This window comes from Euleptes europaea, chromosome 8 (genome assembly GCF_029931775.1).
Source record: "Euleptes europaea isolate rEulEur1 chromosome 8, rEulEur1.hap1, whole genome shotgun sequence".
Taxonomy (NCBI): domain Eukaryota; kingdom Metazoa; phylum Chordata; class Lepidosauria; order Squamata; family Sphaerodactylidae; genus Euleptes; species Euleptes europaea.
The window spans coordinates 26,025,015-26,043,813 of record NC_079319.1 but is presented as its reverse complement, the minus strand read 5'-3'; the positions used below and the strand labels follow the sequence as shown (position 1 = coordinate 26,043,813).

The window sequence follows — 18,799 nt, the reverse complement described above, 5'->3', positions numbered from 1 at the left end:
TTGGCCCATTGCAGCCTGGAATGGGAAAAGAGAAGCAATTCTCCCTTAATAGAGGATCCTACTGGACAAGACAGGAATTCCATGTGTACTTTTATAGAAGGAACGGATAGATTGTGGAAATTTAGCCCTGTTCCCTTTTTATCTTGCTGTGTTTCATTGTTTTGGATCATTTTTTCTCCCAGCCCAGATCTGATACCAGAAGTGAGCTGTGTTGGGGGGCGGGGGTTGAAGCAATTGAATGCAGCAAAGCGTTGTGGGCAGGGTTTTGCTCCCTTCCGCCCATATGTTTGATTTTTCTGTTCATAATGAACTAGACCTGTTCTTGTGGATCTTTCAGCTGCATGTGACTTGGGCCTGATGAAACTTTCCCTGCTCAGATGTAGTGGGGTGGGGCCATGGCTCAGTGGTAGAGTATCTGCTTTGCATGCATATTGCCCCAGGTTCAATCCCCAGCCAAAAGGATCAGGTAGTAAGTGATGTGAAAGAGCCCAGAGACCCTAGAGACTTGCTGCCAGTCCACATAGATGATACTGGCCATGACAGACCAACGGTCTCACTCAGTATAAAGCAGCTTCACATGTTCACTTCTTCCTCATTGCCAGACACCAGTCAAGTGACTGTGGGGTTAAATTGAAATTGTCACAGTACTCTTTGTTGTCTTTGCTACAACAGACTAACACTATTCTTCTATCAGAAAAACCGACATTTCTTAAACATTCTAATACATGACTTTCTTATTTTTCTAGGCTTACCTGATCAGTTGTGTGTGGAATTGTTATCGATACATCAATAACAGAAACAGCTCCGATGTGCTCGTCTATATTACCACTAATGATACAGCGGTAAGCATGGTTGAAATTGAATGGGTCTTGTGTAATTTCGGAGTAGGGCTTGGATCAAACACTGCAAAAATCCTCTATGCTGGGTGCCTATATAGATTGCAGTGCTCTAGATAAAGCAATATCTCACCTAGAGCCAATGTATATCTGAGGTGATTCACATGAATGTGAGAAGGTGCAAAAAAGAGCAACCAAAATGATCAGGGGGCTGGAGCAACTGCCCTATGAGGAGCGGTTAAAATGCTTACTGCTGTTTAGCTTGGAAAGAAGGTAGTTGAGGGGAGACATGATAGAGGTCTATAAAATTATGCATGGTATGGAGAGTGGACAGGGAGAAGCTTTTCTCATAATACTAGAACACGGGGTCATCTGCTGAAGCTGGAGGTTGAGAGATTCAAAACAGATAAAAGGAAATATTTCTTCACACAACACGTAGTTAAATTGTGGAACTCCCTGCCCTAGGATGTGGTGATGGCTACCAACTTGGAAGGCTTTAAGAAGGGAATGGACATGTTCATGGAGGATAGGGCTATCCATGGCTACTAGTCAAAATGAATACTAGTCATGATGCATACGTATTCTCTCCAATATTGAGCATGCCTATTATATCAGGTGCTGTAGAACAGACAGTATGCTGCTGCAGTGGCTGGTTAGCCACTGTGTGAATAGACTGCTGGACTTGATGGGCCTTGGTCTGATCCAGCATAGCTTTTCTTACATTCTTATGTGGGTTATTTAAAAAATGGGGGCCTCACAGGCAAATTATTACTGGGAAGAGAGAGGAAGCGAGGCCCAGTGTAGTGTAGTGATTGCAGTTTATGTTCCAAATAAGATATTACTTCTGGCTTTCTGATGTTTGGCTCCCCGATGTCATGTTTGGCTATGCAAAGTTCCCAAACACGCCAGGGCCCAAATTCGGCTTCAGCCTTCCTCCCCACACCATTTTCCTGAGCAAAAATGGTCTTGGAGGCGGGCTGTTTGCCCCACTGCAGGGTTCCATGTGCATGGAACCATGACCCAACGTGCTGTAGTTTGAGCCTAAGACTGGGCCCATGTAGTTTGGGCCTAAGACTGGGGAGTCCCCCTAAGGCTGGGGAAACCCAGGATCAAATCCTAACTCAACCCTGAAAGTCCCTAGGTAATCTTGAGTCAATAGTTGACTTCGGGCCAATCTCTCAGCATGACATATCTCCAAGGGTGGTGTGCAAATAAAATGGAGATGGGGAAGAATCTTGGAGGAAAAGCAGGATATTAATGCAACACATAGTGGCTGTTATGGTCTTATCAGGTAAGGGATGCTTGGCAAATGATTATATGGCAGCTGAGCAGGTTTTGTGTCAGTAGTGGCACTGGCTTGTCTGGAGAATGGAAGAATCCAAAATAGCTGACTTGCTCTCCTGCTTCTTCCAAGTCCCAAGTGCTTTAGAACACTCAGGACTGCTTCTACCAGTATCAATCTGTGTGACATTCTACTCGTATCAACACCTATTGGCTATTCTCTGCAGTAGGGTAGTGGTACAGGCATTGCTAGACCTAGAGTTTTGTCAGTGGCTGCTCCGATTTTATGGAATAGCCTTCTTGAAGAGGTGGTAGGAGCTGTGGCTCAGTAGTAGGACATCTGCTTGGCATGCCAGAGGTCCCAGGTTCATTCCCTGGAATCTCCAGTTAAAAGGATCACGTTGTAGGTAATGCAAAAGAACTCTACCTGAGACTCTAAAGAGCCACTGCCAGTCTGAGTGGACAGTACTAACCTTGATAGACAACAATGCCCTGATTCAGTATATCCACTACTGTGGATTTTACTGTGTGAAATGGCAGTATAAGGCAGCTTCACATGTTCAAGCACACCTGTTTTATTGAGTTTCCACAAATCGTGCAAGGCAGAAATATTCAGGAGGGCTTTTGACACCTGATTTTGAATGATACGTGTTTGTTAGTTTCTGTTGAATTCTTAATTGTATGCGATATTTACCACTGTAACCTGCCTTGAGACTAGTTTTTTGGAGATAGGTGGGTTTTAGAGAGTATTTAAAAATAAATAAGCCAGCCATGGACAACATATTGCAGTGAAAGATGTGTCACAGTGATGAACCCCTACTTAAAAAATCAAAATGTTCTGAATTATGATGCAGCAGTGTCATTAACAAAGGTCATTTTCCCCAAAAGCTTACTAAAACCATTGTCCCAAAAGAATCCAAAATGTAGACTTTTCCCCATTGAATGAGGCCCTGTGGAGCAGTTTCTTTTGCGTCCCAGATGATTTTACTGTAGCAAAATATATGTTTTACGTGACTTCATCCGTTTAAACATATGTTATTTTCCCTTGAAGGAAAGATGTCCTAAAAATAACTTATAGCTTGAATAATTGAGGATCTATATACACAGAGAGAAGGAAAGAAAATGTACAAATGTATTCCTCAGCACATGTTGGCAGCACTGAGAATTCAGGGTTATAAATTATCCCAGGGCGGTCCCGCTCCCAACTGTAATCACTCCAGGGTGGTTTCTAATGAAAATGCTCATAGATAAACATTTAGGTTACTTCCTGCTCAGGCCAGGAGGGAAGTAACCTGGAACTTACTTGACTGATGATAATACATTCAGGAATGCTTAAGCAAATGGCAAGCAGCCAGCATATTATACTCAAGTTCCGAATCATGTTCTAGTTTGTAGAAAACACAAAACAATTTTTATACGGAGAGAGGAAAAATTAAGTTAATCTTAATTATGCTAATAATAATGTGACATTAAAAGGTACAGAGGCGTACATGCACATAAGTGCACATTGGGGGACGGTGTGCTGCCACTGTTGGCCACATGCAGCTTGTGCACAGAAGACTTCCCTCTCTGTGCCATTTTTGTGCAGAATACATAGCAATGTTGCAGGCAAGTTGCACAAAAGAGATGGGTCATCTGGACATGTTTAGTTTCTTGCAAAGAGTTATCTTATGCAGTCACTGGTCTCTCCAGCCCTGTGTTAACTTGGCAGTGGTTTCTAAAAACTTGGGCAAAGGACTTTCTAAGAACTTGGACAAAGGAACAGGCTTCCTCAGGAGATGGTAAGCTCTTCTTCCCTGGAGGTTTTTAAGAAGAGGCTAGATGGCCATCTGTCAGCAATGCTGGTTCTATGACCTTAGGCAGATCATGAGAGGGAGGGCACCTTGGCCATCTTCTGGGCATGCAGTATTGGTCACTGGGGGTATGGAAGGATAGTTTGGAATTTCCTGCATTATGCAGGGAGTTGGACTAGCTGACCCTGGTGGTCTCTTCCAACTCTGATTCTATGTCTTTCCCAGACCTGCTGTCTGAGATTCTTTAACTGGATCTGCCACAGACTAAGCCTAGAATCTTGTATATGCAAAGCATGTGCTGGGATTCTTGTAGTGCGCACAGAGGACAACATTTTAGTTGGGATGCATGTTCTCTGTAGGTGGCTCATGTGAACCATATTGATCCAGAAATCCCAGCCACAGCTCAAAAAAGTATCTCTGATGCCCAAACAATGTGTTAGAAAAAATGCACAGCTGCCACAGTCCACCACCTTCTAGTAACAGGAAAGTGACATCTTCAGGTTCGGTTTTCCAGTCTCCCCTCACAAACAGCAGCCAGTGAAGTAGAGCGGGGGGAGGAGGAGTTCTGAATGCAGTTATGGCTGCTTCCACATGGCAGAAATTCTCCGTTGTGCACTCATTGCTGATGTCAATACAGAGGAATTTGGGGGTGTTTTCCTCAGTATCCCCTTGTTCCCACCGTTACCCTACCACCACCATGCCACCAGAGGGATTTTCACTAGCTTTTTAAAAAGATTGACAGTAGTTATCTCACTGTAGCAATAAAGCAACTCCAGATTTTTTTTTAAGTGGCAAAAAACCTGCCAGTAGTGAGGTGGGTGGATATGGTGGGCATGAAGGGATAAGAAGGGAACATAAGAAGAGCCCTGTTGGATCAGACAAGTGGTCCATTTAGTCCAGCATCCTGTCTCACATGGTGGCCAACCAGTTCCTCTGGAAGGCCAGCATCAGGGCCTAGAGGCCAAGGCCTTCCCCTGATGTTGCCTGCTTGCACTGGTAATCAGAGGATTACTTCCTCTGAACATGGAGGTTCCCTTCAGTTACCACGGCTGGTAGCCACTGATAGGCCTATCCTCTGTTAATCTATCCAATCCCCTTCTAAAGCTGCCTATGCCTGTGGCCATCACCACATCCTCTGGCAGCGAATTCCACATTTTAATCACTCACTGTGTAAAGAAGTATTTCCTTTGTCTGACCTGAAGCTACTGCCCATCAGCTTCATCGTATGCCATCAAGTTATAACACAGGGGTGGGGAACCTTTTTTCTGCCAAGGACCATTTGGATATTTATAACATAATTCACAGGCCATACGAAATTATCAACTTAAAAATTAGCCTGCTATATTTGGTCAAACATTTAGCCAAGAGGCACGACCGGAGATGGCTCCAAGTGTCTGCTATGTAGCTTTCTCCACGGCCCGGTGGGAAAGGGTTAACACAGTTTCTTGGGTGGTCCTAGCAGCTCCATAGCTAATGACTCTTCTGCAAGGGGAAAAAAATGTTCCTTTTCTTGGCAAAACAAACTCACATCCACCTTGAATAGAGGCTATTCCTGTCTACAGGAGGGGGCGGATCGCCAGTCTTAGAACCTTCTGAGCTAGAGATCTGCCAGGACCCACGAAGGGCCAGACCAAATGATTTCACGGGCCTTATACAGCCCCTGGACCTGACGTTCCCCACCCCTGTTATAACACAATGTTGCAAGACCAACAAAAACAATTTCGAAGGACACAATCAAAAACTAACCACCACTGCAAGCTGATGCCAAGAACAGGAAGACACATGAGCACAGTGGAATTAAAGGGGGGAGAACAGTCATGGGAGTCTTAAAACACTAGCGCCTAATATTCCCAGTTATTCCTGAATATTTCTGGGATTTTTTGGGACCCATTTCCTAGTATCCCAAAAAATCTCAGATACCATCCAGACACCCGAATACACCAGGAAAACACTGATAAGGTATTTTTCGGGTATATATTTGGACTGGATATATCCAAATGTCCATCCCCAATTCAGTCCCCATTAGCCTATACTTGAAGTTGGGATGTTTTTGTTCCAATGTACATCACCTTTACACCTACCAACCTTGAACTTCATCTGCCACATTGCTGCCCAATTCACCCAGTTTGTGGAGACCCTCCTGGAGCTCTTTACAGTCATCCTTGGTTTTCACCATCCTGAATTTTGTGTCATTTGCAAACTTGGCCACTACACTGCCTACCCCTAGTTTCAGATCATCTATGAACAAGTTAAATAGTACCGGCCCCAATGTTTGCTTCCCTCCATCATGATAACTGTCCATTTATTCCTGGTCTTTGCATCCTGTAACTTAACTAATTTTAATCCATAAGAGAACCAATCCTCTTATCCCATGACTGCTCAGTTTACTCAGGAGTCTTTAGTGAGGGTACCTTGTTAAAAGCTTTTTAGAGTCCAAGTATATAATGTCTACCAGGTCACCGTTATCTACATGCTTGTTCACTTTCTCAGAGAGCTCCAAAAGGTTGGTGAGGCAGAACGGCCCTTTGCAGAAGCCACGCTGATTTTCCCTCAGCAGGCTTTGTTCCTCTATGGGCCTAATAATTTTGTCTTTGATTCCAGTTTCTGTTAATTTGCCTGAGACAGACATCAGCCTAACTGGCCTGTAATGGTGCTGAAAATGGTGCTGATGTAAGCCGGGAGGTTTGAAAATCTACACCTTCCCATCCGCATGGCAGACAAACCTGCTTTTGACACTGATCCTTCTGGAAAGATCAGAGCAAAACAGTTTTGGAAAAATGGGGAAAAGCGCAGAAAGAGAACAACAGGAAGACAGCATCACGCATGTGGGTGTGCCAAAAAAATCTCTGCCAGTGTGAGAGGCAGGGCAGGGAGCAAAATGCCCACATGTTAGCAACCAAAGTCACATTGTATGACTTTAGTTAAATGTTGCTGGGGGGAAATAGGGAGGAAATGCAGGGCTGGTAAAAAGGTAACGGTCCCCTGTGCAAGCACCGGGTCATTCCTGACCCATGGGGTGACGTCACATCCCGATGTTTCCTAGGCAGACTTTGTGGGGTGGTTTGCCAGTGCGTTCCCCAGTCACCTTCCCTTTACCCCCAGCAAGCTGGGTACTCATTTCACCGACCTCGGAAGGATGGAAGGCTGAGTCAACCTTGAGCCGGCTACCTGAAACCAACTTCCGCTGGGATGGAACTCAGGTCGTGAGCAGAGCTTTTGACTGCAATACTGCAGCTTAACACTCTGCGCCACGGGGCTCCTAGGTACCTTGCCATATATCGTTTGGACTTCAATGTGGTAAGGAACTGAACCATTCCAACACTGTGTATCTGTGCAGGGATATCCATGGTGACCATCCTATGAATCCAAAATACTGTGTTGGTCCTCATCCTAGATATCTGCTACTTTGGATGCATTCAAGATCCATGATTTAATCCTCCTTCCATACCGTCCAGCCTGCTAGCTAAGCCTCCCAGGCTCTTCTCTCATTGACCCTGCAGTCAGAGGTGAAACAGAGGGCAACCAGAGACGGGGCTTTTTCAGCAGTGGCACCTCTCCTGGGAAATATCTACCCTAATCTTGTTTAGAATCCAGGGCAAAATGTTCCTTGTTACCAGGGATTTTATGACTCAGTGGTTGACCTGAGAAATGACTTGAAACTCATTTTAAACTGCTCAATTCCTATGTTGCTTTTAATGCTGGGTTTTTAATTGTAAACAAACTTTTATGTTTCTTTGTTTGCTTGTTTGTTTTTCTTATATTTTATTATGCAAGCCACTTTAAGCAGGTTCTCTGGAGAGGAGACATAGAAACATTAGAAATAAATAAATTTCCCTCTTCACTAACGTGGATTTTACTGTGTGAAATGGCAAAATCCACTTGCAAACGCTCGCTAAAGTGCATTGAAAGGATTGAAAATTCATTATTCAGTGTATGTGAAAAGGCCCTTAAGCACCAAAATCGTTTGATAGCTTGTGGAATAGAGATATGAGTTATAATAAATATTGTTTCAGAGGCAAATAGAGGAAGTTTTTGATGCTTCTGATAATGAAACGTGATTTTGGTACTCCTTCTCATTTCAGATCCCTCCATCTCATCCTCTGAGTGGTTGACTGAGCTGGGTGTAGAAATAAATGCTTTGCTAAAACTTGCCTGGCGGGAGCAGAGACAACAATACTTCTGTTTTCTTGCCCTGTGTCTCATAGTTCCCTATGAGGTCTTCTGCATGATATAGCTATTCATCATGCTGAACTAATCTGTTGAGGCCCCTGGGTGGTCTTTAACATGTTTGTGTAGTCACAAACATAGCATCATAATAGAGCTTTTTTGGGGAGGGAGGAAACTTTAGGTCAAGCAGGTGGTCAGTTTAATGACCTGGCTGCTCGTCTTTCTCCTAATTTGGCTGTTCACTTCATCACAGTGCTTGGCTAAAGACAACCTGGGTTTTGCTGCTGCTTCTGCTAATAGCTCTTAACAGCTGTGCTGGTATGGAAGATATGTCTCCCAGCTGGATGGGCAGTTTACTTTAACCTTTTCCTTAATTCCAATAATGGGGTATATTTTATATATTTCATATTTATTTGCATTTTATATGTTCTGTATATTTCTGAGCCTGATAGGGGCCCTGGTTTGTTCATCTGGGGTTGGTGTGATTTGATTTTGATCGTGAGAATCTGTATGAGATGTTTTTTGAACTATGCCTATTAAAGGTTAGTGATGATGATGGTATGTCTCCCATGACCATGGGGGAAGCAGAGTACAGTCAGTTTAAAAACCAACATGCGGTATTGTTTAAGCATCATCTGTAGGTCTGAACACATGAACAGCATCAGGCACCGCTTTTTTGTTTGATTCAGGTTTGTTATTAAAGGGAACAATTCTTGGACGATAGAATTCACCTTGTATAGAAGAGACAGAGTACAAGGTCTGTGCTGCACTTAAGTTCTCTAAGTGCCCAATAATTTTTTATCAAGGAGGGAAGAGTTTGAACCCCCAAAGTGTTATCCCCAGCTTGATTCTGTGACTTGGCTTTGGTTCTTTAGTGCAGAAATATATGGTGTCGTTTGGCAAATAATGGTTAGGAGAGCTTGCTCCACCCAAGTTCTGATTCAAATCCCTGCATAGCCATGAATCTCATTGTTCAGTGTTTCACAGCCTGTGCATATTAGACTAGACAATCCATGCATACTACTGTGATCTTCTTGAAGAAAGCTGTGCTTTAAATGAAATAATATATAACAGTGGTGCCTGGCATGGAGTCGTGTGAGCCTTTGTGGGATTCAGCCTTTACAGGTTCAAAATTTAATGTTTCTTTTTGCTCTCCTCAGGTGCTGTTGCCCCCGTACGATGATCCTACAAATTGCACTGCTGCTAAGGATCCACCTCCACCTTATGTGTCAGCATAAGCAGAGCATGCAAAAGTGTACCTAAGAAACAAATAGCTTTACTTTTCAAACACCTGAGCAATAGATTTTTTCTTCCATATCCTGGACAGATGTATAAGCTCCAAACATTTATTTATTTCTGCTTTGCTGTAGATACATTTTAAACACATTCTTTGCCTAACAAAGTGTTGAATTGGCTTGAGAACCATTTTTAATTAGCTAAGGTTGCATAGTCTCAGTATAAGTTTGTTTTGTCACACCTTGTCATGCAATTCTAGAAAAAAACTGTACCTGGTTTTATATACTCAGCAACTCTAGCATGTGGATTGGGATGTGGGGTTTGTTTGTTTGTTTTTGCTATCTCAAAAGCTTTCCAATCAATAGGAGTAGGTTTCTGAAACGATTGTTCATGTTGCCAGCTGTCACTCATTTGTCAGTTAAAACAAGGAGATGGGCTCAGACTGGAAGCCCATTTTGTTGCGGACAACAATAAAAATCCAAAATGTTTTTCATAGATGCTGCATGCATTCCAAGCCCATTGCCCTCTTTGTTCTTCCTTCCTTCTTGCTGGGGCCTTGATGGAATTTTCTGTGACCCTGCCCCCCTTTTTAAAACTACTCTCCAAACCTAGAACCTCCTGGGATGGCTTGTTCCATTGGACATTGGAAATATCGCATTACAAGTTCTGTCACTGTTCTCTGTGATGCAGCAGCTCTTCTCAGCAATGAGGGGGTCTAATGTTCCTCGTCTGCAATAGGACCACTTCACACATGCTGTTTTTAGGCAGTGCGTTTTTAAAACGTATATTCAAAAATGCAGCGTGGGGAAGGAGAGATGTATCTTTTCATTGGTAGGCGTGGTATCTTTTCAACAGGTACATCCTCCAGGACATCTTGCCTGCGATGGCAAACGTGTTTACATAATGTGAAGGAGCCGTTAAAGGTATCATGGGAAGCAGAAACAGAAGCATCACCCTGCCCTTCTCATCTTATATGGGGAATTGTATATTTCAATGTATTTAGATAGTAAATACAATCACCCTTATGGCAAGTGGAATTTTTAAGTGGAAAATGAGCATAGCCCCCAATCTACTAATGAATCAGGGTTCATGTTTCACATGAGAATATGATTTGCTTTTAACACTGCCAAGTTTCTGGCAACGCCTTCTTATATAATCCCATCCAACATTTGCAAACAATGGGCTCAAGCCAGGCAAAGTTAAGTACTTGTAAATCCCTCTGGTTTCACAGTCCAACATGTCCTTAAATCTTTTCAATGGCGTTTTTTTAAACGGTTAGCTTTGTGTGGCTAGTGATTACTCTGGATTGTTTTGTTTTTTAAAAAAGATTATGCCCTGCATTTTTTGAGTCATGCAGTGTAGAAGAAAATAATAAGTACCCCTTGGTATCTAAAACTGTGAAAGTCCCCCCCCCCCCAACCATGGGAGCTTTCTTCCTGTAGGGCCAGACACAACATTATGCAGGTGCTGAGATAAAATCTCTCTTCCAGTTGCATCTTTGGGAATAGAACTCTCTGTTAATTTCTGGCAAGAAATAAACAAACACACACACACACACATTGATATCTGCTTTAGTGTGAGATTAGTAGGTCCTCTTGTTTTCATTCAAAATTGTTCTTTTAAAAGGATTCACTTCTTAATGCTCAGTCTTGTTGTTAATAATATTGAGCATTTCTATAGCACTACAAAGTGTTCAGAACTCTTCCCCTATATTGTTTTGCTGTGTATCCTTATGACAACCCCGTAAGGAAGGTCAGTATAAGTGTCCATTGCAGGTGGGAGCCTGAGGCTAAGAAATAGTGATGCGTTTACGATTTCCTAGTGAATGGCAGTGGCGAGATTCAAACTCAGGATTTCTCGATCAGCAGTTCAGTCTTTTACCCACTGTGCTACACCTGCTCCCTGTTAATTTATAAATGTGTGAAGTACTCCCTTTGAACAATAATAGTGCCTCTTGCACATGTAGGTGTGGTGTTTGGTTTTTTAAAAAAAACTTCTAATGTTTTATTTTATAGTAATATGAAAATATTTGGTTTGTACCTCTCATTCCTTTAAAAACAGTCCCCTCTTTCACTTTTTGGTTGATGATGGAGGTGGGGGGGAGAGTGCTCCAGTTCTTTTGATTCTACATGAACAGTGATGGCCTTAGACATTTTGACTCCTGATACAAATACAGCAAAATAATCTGCCACCCACTGCATGGGACCAAACCCTTTTTCTTTTTTTAAGCTCTCTGGGGAGGTGGAGATTTAGAGGCAGCAGGAAAATGGTAAGCCTCAAAATATGCTTCCAGAACCAACTGTTTTCGTGTTGGCACATGGTAAGCTGGCTTTGTGCAAACAGCGTTTTATGGAGGAAGGGAATTGCTGGGTGGAAATGTCTGAGAACTGGATCAATCAAATGCCCCTGCAGAGCTTCCCCTTGGAATATCCACTCTGCGTTTGGTATAGATACCTTCCCTAGAGCACTGACTCTGTTCCAGGGGAAGTTGAATGCCAGGTTTCCACAGCACACCTGCAGACTGTGATCCTGGCTGCATGGATCAATTTATTAAAAATCACAGCTTTAAAAAAAAGTCTGTAGCCCTTACGGTTGTGAAAAGCTATCCCAGTTCCTCCAAAGATCTGAAGGCGCCATACAACTCACTCCTCTTTTGTCATTGCAACAACACTGTGAGATTGGTTAGGCTGAAAGTCGATGACTGGGCCAAGGTCACCTAGTGCGTTTCATGTCACAATGCGGAGGGGATGAACCCATGTTTCCTCAGTCCTACACTGGTACTCTAACCATAGTGCTTGTCAAGGCATGTCGAGTGTAAAAAAACGGCAAAGGCATCCATCCCTGAACAAGATTTCCAGTGAATAAAGCATTGAGGTTTCCTGGGGGGCTTTATTAGGACCAGCGTTGTTTCATCAGTGACCTGGAATTGGGGGTGGGGGTGGGAAGCAATAAAATGCATTAAATGATGCACATTGGGACATCCGCCCTGAGCCTGGCTTGCTGGGGATGAGGGCGGATTATAAATTTGAAAAATAAATAAATTTGGAAAACAAAATCCTAACTTTACACTGATAGAGGATGAACTGTTGGTAACCAACGAGGAAAGAGATCTTGGCATCAAGGTAGGAAACTAATTAAAAAGGTCAACTCTGTGGCAGTGGTGAAAATTGGAGAATTCGGCACTAGGGATTGTTAGGAAAGTGGTTGAAAAGAAGACAGTGTTGTATTGCCCTGGAATAGGCTTGTAATGCAGTTGGATTTGGAATGATGTGTACCTTCATTGACCTTCCAGAAACCAATTCACGGGGGATAGATCCCTCAGTGGCTATTAGCCATGAGGGATAAATAGAACTTCCCTGTTCAGAGGCCATGTATCTTTAAATGCCAGTTGCTAGATGGTAGCAGTAGAGGGAAGGTTTTGGCCTTTGTGCCCTGCCTGTAGACATCACGTTGCATATGTCTGTCCACTATAGGGAAAAAGGATGCTGATCTAGAGGGGCAGTTGATCTGATGGATCAGAATTCTTGTATCCTTGTCGCTTCTACACCCTTGCTTTTCCCTGTGATTAATGCAAGTGGGACCACATAAATTATACAAAAATAACAGCAGCCTAATTTCCACCATCCAGAGTCTAGCTTTTCCTGGCTTTACCTAGTGTTGAATTTTGGTTACCGATTTTTCAGTGTGGAATAGACACTGGTCTGTTTAAAGGCCAGTAGTTTTATATTGAAAGTTTCCGTCATCTTTATTGGCATGCTTTATATTGAAAGTATTTGAGTGAGCTACCAGATAACCAGTGTGGTATAGTGATGAATGTCAAGGAGACCTGGGTTCAAATCAAGACTCAGCCATCACGCTCACTAGGTAACCAGGGGCCAGTCACTGTCTCTCACTGTAACCTGCCTCACGGGTTGTAGAGATAAAATGGGGAGACAGTCAATAGAATAGACAAAGGCAAACAATTCCTGCCATTAGGAACTCTGCTCTTTTGCACACCACATGAGGGAAAGAAGAGCCTTCATGCCACCTCATGCGCTTGGAAGTGCTCTGTGTAAAAGTCAAACTGCACATTTGCACCATGTGGGACAATTTGCCTGACTGAAGGATGCACAGGGCATCCATCTGTCTAATAGCTCCATTTCATCCATTTGTAGCGCAATCATAATCAGAGTTACACCTTTCTGAGCCCATTGCTGGTTTTGCTTAGTGAGTTCCAGAAGATGCTCAAGAGGATTGTGAGGACTTGTCATAATGGTCCCATGGAGAAAGAAGTGGAGGTGCTGGGGTAACTCTCCCGGCCTAGGTCACTGATAGAAAGGGCTATGGGTGGGGCTGAGCTGTCGGTGTCCCCCACAGCCTTTATGGCTTGATAATCACTTGATAAAGCCCAGCTGGGCAAATAATGTTTCCCGAATTAGTTGCTAAAATCAGTGCATTCTCGTACAACTTTCTTGCTGCACGTTTTTGTAGGACAGTAATCATGCTGTCTGGAGTAGACCTAGCCATGTTTAAATTGTAGGATTTTCTTTAGACTGGACTGGACATCATGCTAGGTATGTGTTCCATTTCTCTACTTGATTTTGTGCAATTCTTAAAACATCAGTATGAAGATACGTGTGTGTACATACTTCTCATTCAAATCTACTGTGTAAACAAATGATTATAATAAAAAGGACATTTCCTCATGCCTGTGGACATTCCTTCTTTGTGTGCACTTCCACTAACATGACATTTTTTCTTTAAAAACCTAATTTAACATGGCTGTTTGCTCATGAGTGCTAACAGAATCCTCCACTGCAGTTAAGAAATCTGGATTCTCCAATATACTGGGGGGCGGGGGGGGGGGAGATTGGTCATTCTTTGCCATGGAGATAAGGATGTTGGGGTATTGGCAAACCCGTGTGTGACATCTCACAGAAATCAAAATTCTATGGTCTGTAAACCGGAAATATTGAATTGGTACAGCTGATGAAGAGCATGAAGGAGAGAGACCAAATGCCAGTAGGGTTCAATGCCAGTAGGGGCCAGTGACAGATGTTATATGTTGTAACTGCAGGGCTTGTTTGGCCATTCTGGTCTCCTCGTGGCCAACAGGTTGAAATCTAATGCACCAGCAACCATACCATAGTCCTCATTTCCTAATATAAATTTAGGGACCATATTTAATCCAGAGTTCAGGTGAGGCAGCAGACACAGCTACAGGAGTTGTGCAGGACAACAAAGCTCAGCCTCCTGGTCTCTAGGAGATCTGCTCAGCACCACACATGCATACACTTATCTCCTTCTTTGAGTATTGTCGACACCAGGAGTTCCCAATGTTTTTGAGCCTGTGGACCCCTTTGGAATTCTGACACCGGGTGGTGGATGCAGCCACAAAACGGCCACCACAGGAGAAGGAGCCAGTCACCAAATGGCCACCACAGAATGTGGAGACAACTACAGAAGAAGCCCAAGTTCAGGAGACAAGAAGAGTATTTTAAAAAAATTACACTGGGAAAGAAGAGTGAGAGAAAATAAAACCAACACTCTGGTGAGTGACATCTGTCACTGAAACCATGTTATGTTAATCTACCCAGCCAATCAAATCTCTAATAGCCAATCAGAATCCCCACCTACCCCCACCCATTTTCTAAAAACATTTGGCAGGTGCCAGGAAAGGTGTCCACAGGTCTACACCTTTTCAGGCTACCTGCCAGTATGTGCACCACTGCTAATTAAGTACAGACACACAAAATGTGCCAAAATTCCAGCCGGCAATTTTATATGTGAAGCAACAGTATCCATCTGGCTGATGATCGCCCTTGATTTTTCTGTTATTGAGCTGCCCAGAGCTGCCCTGTACTCAACACACTCATTTTACACCCTTTTTTTCCCTTTCTTGAAATGTTCAAATTCATACCTACTTCACTGCAGGTTGTTCTTGGAGCTATTTTTCTCCAGGCACCTAATTTCAACATTGCTTCAGTACTGTGTCTCTTTTGTTTGTACCCAGTGTATCAACAGTTGTGAGGCTGTTAAATGCTCTCATATCTTCATCCAAGAAGTGTACATTTTACCCCTCCTCTTATTGGATGGAGAGCTCAAAAACCATCTTCATGGCTAAGAAAAGGCTTTGAAGCCCCAGTTCTATAATCCAAGTTTTTCTCCCTCTCCTGTTACCAGGGAAGTGAGGATGGCTTCACATGCATGACCTTTATACATGCACCCTCTCACATCCCAGGGTAAGGGTCCTTTGAGACTAATTTTCAAGGAGCATAAACTGAAAATGATATGTGTAAATCATGGGGAAAGCCAGACAAAAACTGGGTTTTACTCTTTATTGGACATATAAAATAGAGGAAAAAGTAAAGAAGAGTAGGTAGATTGAAAAGGCAGTGGGGTACATTTCATCTGGAAATATACTATCTTAAAGAATAAATGCGAAATCACAAAACGTTTGGGGGGATATAAAATAAATTGGCAAATTAGTTCCTAGTGAAAATGGCTCCTTTACGGTAGATCCCATGATCCCAGAGTTGGAAACTCTTTGTTGGGGGAGAGATTGGGAGGAGGAACAGGGCATGTAATTGAGGTTTTCTTTGGGCAAAATTCAGAAAGTGGAGGGATCTGGAGTACAGGGCAAGGAATTTGGGGAGAAGTGGAGACAGATTAACAAAGTAATGCATACAGTTGCATCTGTTGCCTGATCCTGCATTTTGAATATAGCCTTGGAGTTTCAAAATGGCAAGGAAACAATCTGGGCGAGAATATCCTTATCCTGGGGAAGTGGAGGGTGAACAATCCTGGGGGTGGGACCAAGCCCCACACCACTAAGCTTTGCCTCACATCCTGCAAGTGCTATGGGTGGGAACTGGCCTATCATTGGAGGAATTGGGGGTGTTCTGTGATCTGAAAAATACAAGGATCTGTGATGTTTTGGGGGGAAGACCAAAAATATGAGCTGTTATTACAAATACGTTGATTTTTCTTTGTAATTGTGGGTATGTCTAGATGATGTAGTTGGAGAAGAAGATGAGTTTGGCTATGATGATTGAATCACATGGGCAGCATGTATAACTAATAACTGGCAACAATGGGCCAGGCGATGAGTAGATGCAATTATTTATTTACTCGCTTCGTTTGTACTTCATCTTTCTCCCCAATGGGGATCCAAAGTGCCGTATATCATTCTCCTTTCCTACATTTTATCTTCACAATATCCTGTGAGGTGGGTTAGACTGAGAGGGAATGACTGGCCCAAAGTCAGCCAATTTGATTATTTTCCCAAAAGAAGTCTCCATTGTGAGGGAGATCCATGAGTGGCCTGTGAGGGAAGGTTATTGTCCTGCAAGCCCTGGTCATTTTTCACAGCCAGAAGGTTGAGGTGTCTCAAAAGGACACAGAAGGCATCCTTTGATTGAGGGTAAGAATTCTGTGGGAATCAAGCTACTTCCTTTTGCAGTAGCCTGATCTTAACTCCCTGGCCTTAATATCAAACACGGTACAAGTATCTGAATACTTGTGTAGATAAGAGCTTATGCTGGTGGACTCCTCAAATGCTTCCAGAGAATTTAGTTGAGTGCTTGAATGTGGAAAGTGCTGTCAAGTCACAGCTAATTTATGGTGACCCCATAGGGTTTTCAAGGCAAGAGATGTTCAGAGGTAGTTTTCCATTGCCTGCCTCTACGTGGGCTGAGGGAGTTCTGAGAGAACAGTGACTGGCCCAAGGTCACCCAGCAGGCTTCATGTGGAGGAGTGAGGAATCGAACCTGGTTCTCCAGATCTGAGTCTGCTGCTCTTAACCACTACACCATGCTGGCTCTCGTGTGTCCTGGTTTCTCAACCCAAAAAGGAAAATAGAGGCAATACTGTTATTCTGGCTCATAATTGTGAAAGGCCTGAAATAGTTTGTGACATGATGTAAAGGACATTTTGGCTCCGATGTATCGAAGAGTAATATTTTGCCAGAGAAAGAGATTAGAGTTCGCCAGAACTGTCTGCACACCCCTGGATTGCCACCAACATGCTTCTGCAAAATCTGGCCAGCTTTTCAGTTTCTTAATTCAGCTGGGCATGCAGAAGCTATGTCTGTGTTCTGTGGATAGGATCCGGGATCTCCAGACACTAAGAACATCCTTGTCACTCAGCCAATAAATATAAAATTAACTTGGAAGGCCAAATGACAGTTCAAAACACATATCTTATCTTGACAACTACCTGAAACAGCTGTTTGTTTTATAGTTCTTAAAGGGCAATTAAATGCAACAATACATGTTACAATATTTATTTTTTAAAAACCTCACCAAAATAATAACTTCATAATCCTTGTGCTGCCAGGGAGTGTGCTGCCCCCAGGCACACATAATGCTCATATACTGCAGAGCCTGTGATTGTCTGCATCCCATAAGACAGGGATGGGGAACCTCAGGCCCGGGGGCCGTATGTGGACATTTTCCATGGCCCTCGGGAGCTTCGGGGCCAGGGGTGTGTGGGGGGGAGGCATGGAGGCTGGGGCCTGGTCACATGGGGCTGGCGTGTGCGGCTATGTGTGTGTGGGGGAAGGCTTTTCTTTCTTTTCTCCCTCTTTTTCTGTCACTCTCCTTTCTTTCCCTCTTTTTCTGTCTCTTTGTCTGTCTCCCTCCATCCTTTTCTTTCTTTCTCCCCCTCCCTCCATTTCTTTCTCCCTTTCTCTCTCTTTTCCCCTCCCTCCCTTTTCCTCTTTCTCTGTTTTCTTTCCTTCCTTCCTTTCCTGTGGATCGGCTGTGGGCTGCGCACCCCTGGCGCCTTGTTTGCTAGGGCCCACCGCTGGCTGCCCTCCTGCCTGGGATGGGGGGAGGATGGGGGGAGCAGGGGCACCCTCCAGGCCTTCTCTGCGTGGCCTCCCCTGGGGTTGCCAACCTCCAGGTGGTGGCTGGAGACCTGGCAACCCTAGCCTTCCCCCCCCCCCGCAGGGAGATCTACACCTGGTTATGGCCCCCGAATGATGTTATAAATGTGCAAATGGCCCTTGGCAGGAAAAGATTCCCCACCCCTGCCATAAGATGACTGTAAGATGCTTAGCTAACTTAACTGGGGCCAGGCTATGGCTACCTGGTATCAGATTATACCCCTGCTGTGCTGGGAACAAAGAACTGGAGGCATCCCATTGAAAAAAAGCATAAAACTGCAGTCTCTTTAACTAACATCCGGCAGGACATACAGATGAGATCCCTTAGAAGACTTGAGAGCAGAGGAAGAATGTTGTAGTCCATCCATTAGTAATGATGGGCATTAAACACAATTCTTATGGTTTCTCACACAACATGAGGTAATACTATACAATTTGACTTCTGTTTATTGACTTCCTTAGCCCTGTTTACATGTTACAGTGAAAGCACACACATGCCAGCGTTGTGGACTCCAGTCAGGAGAACCAGGTTTGATTCCCCACTCCTCCACATGAGTGGCAGACTCTAATCTGGTGAACTGGATTTGTTTCCCCGCTTCTCTACATGAAGCCTGCTTGGG

At 43.7% G+C, this 18,799-nt stretch overlaps 1 protein-coding gene across 1 annotated transcript in view; it reads left to right on the top strand.

The window, feature by feature from the left end:
* LAPTM4B (lysosomal protein transmembrane 4 beta) overlaps nt 1-9,508 on the top strand; it is a 70,508-nt gene extending 61,000 nt beyond the window's left edge. Inside the window, exons 6-7 of the mRNA XM_056854504.1 lie at nt 747-842; nt 9,238-9,508. Coding sequence (XP_056710482.1) covers nt 747-842; nt 9,238-9,315 — 174 coding nt within the window. The 3' untranslated portion in view covers nt 9,316-9,508. The remainder of the gene's footprint in view (nt 1-746; nt 843-9,237) is intronic.
* Nucleotides 9,509-18,799: the final 9,291 nt, after the last annotated feature.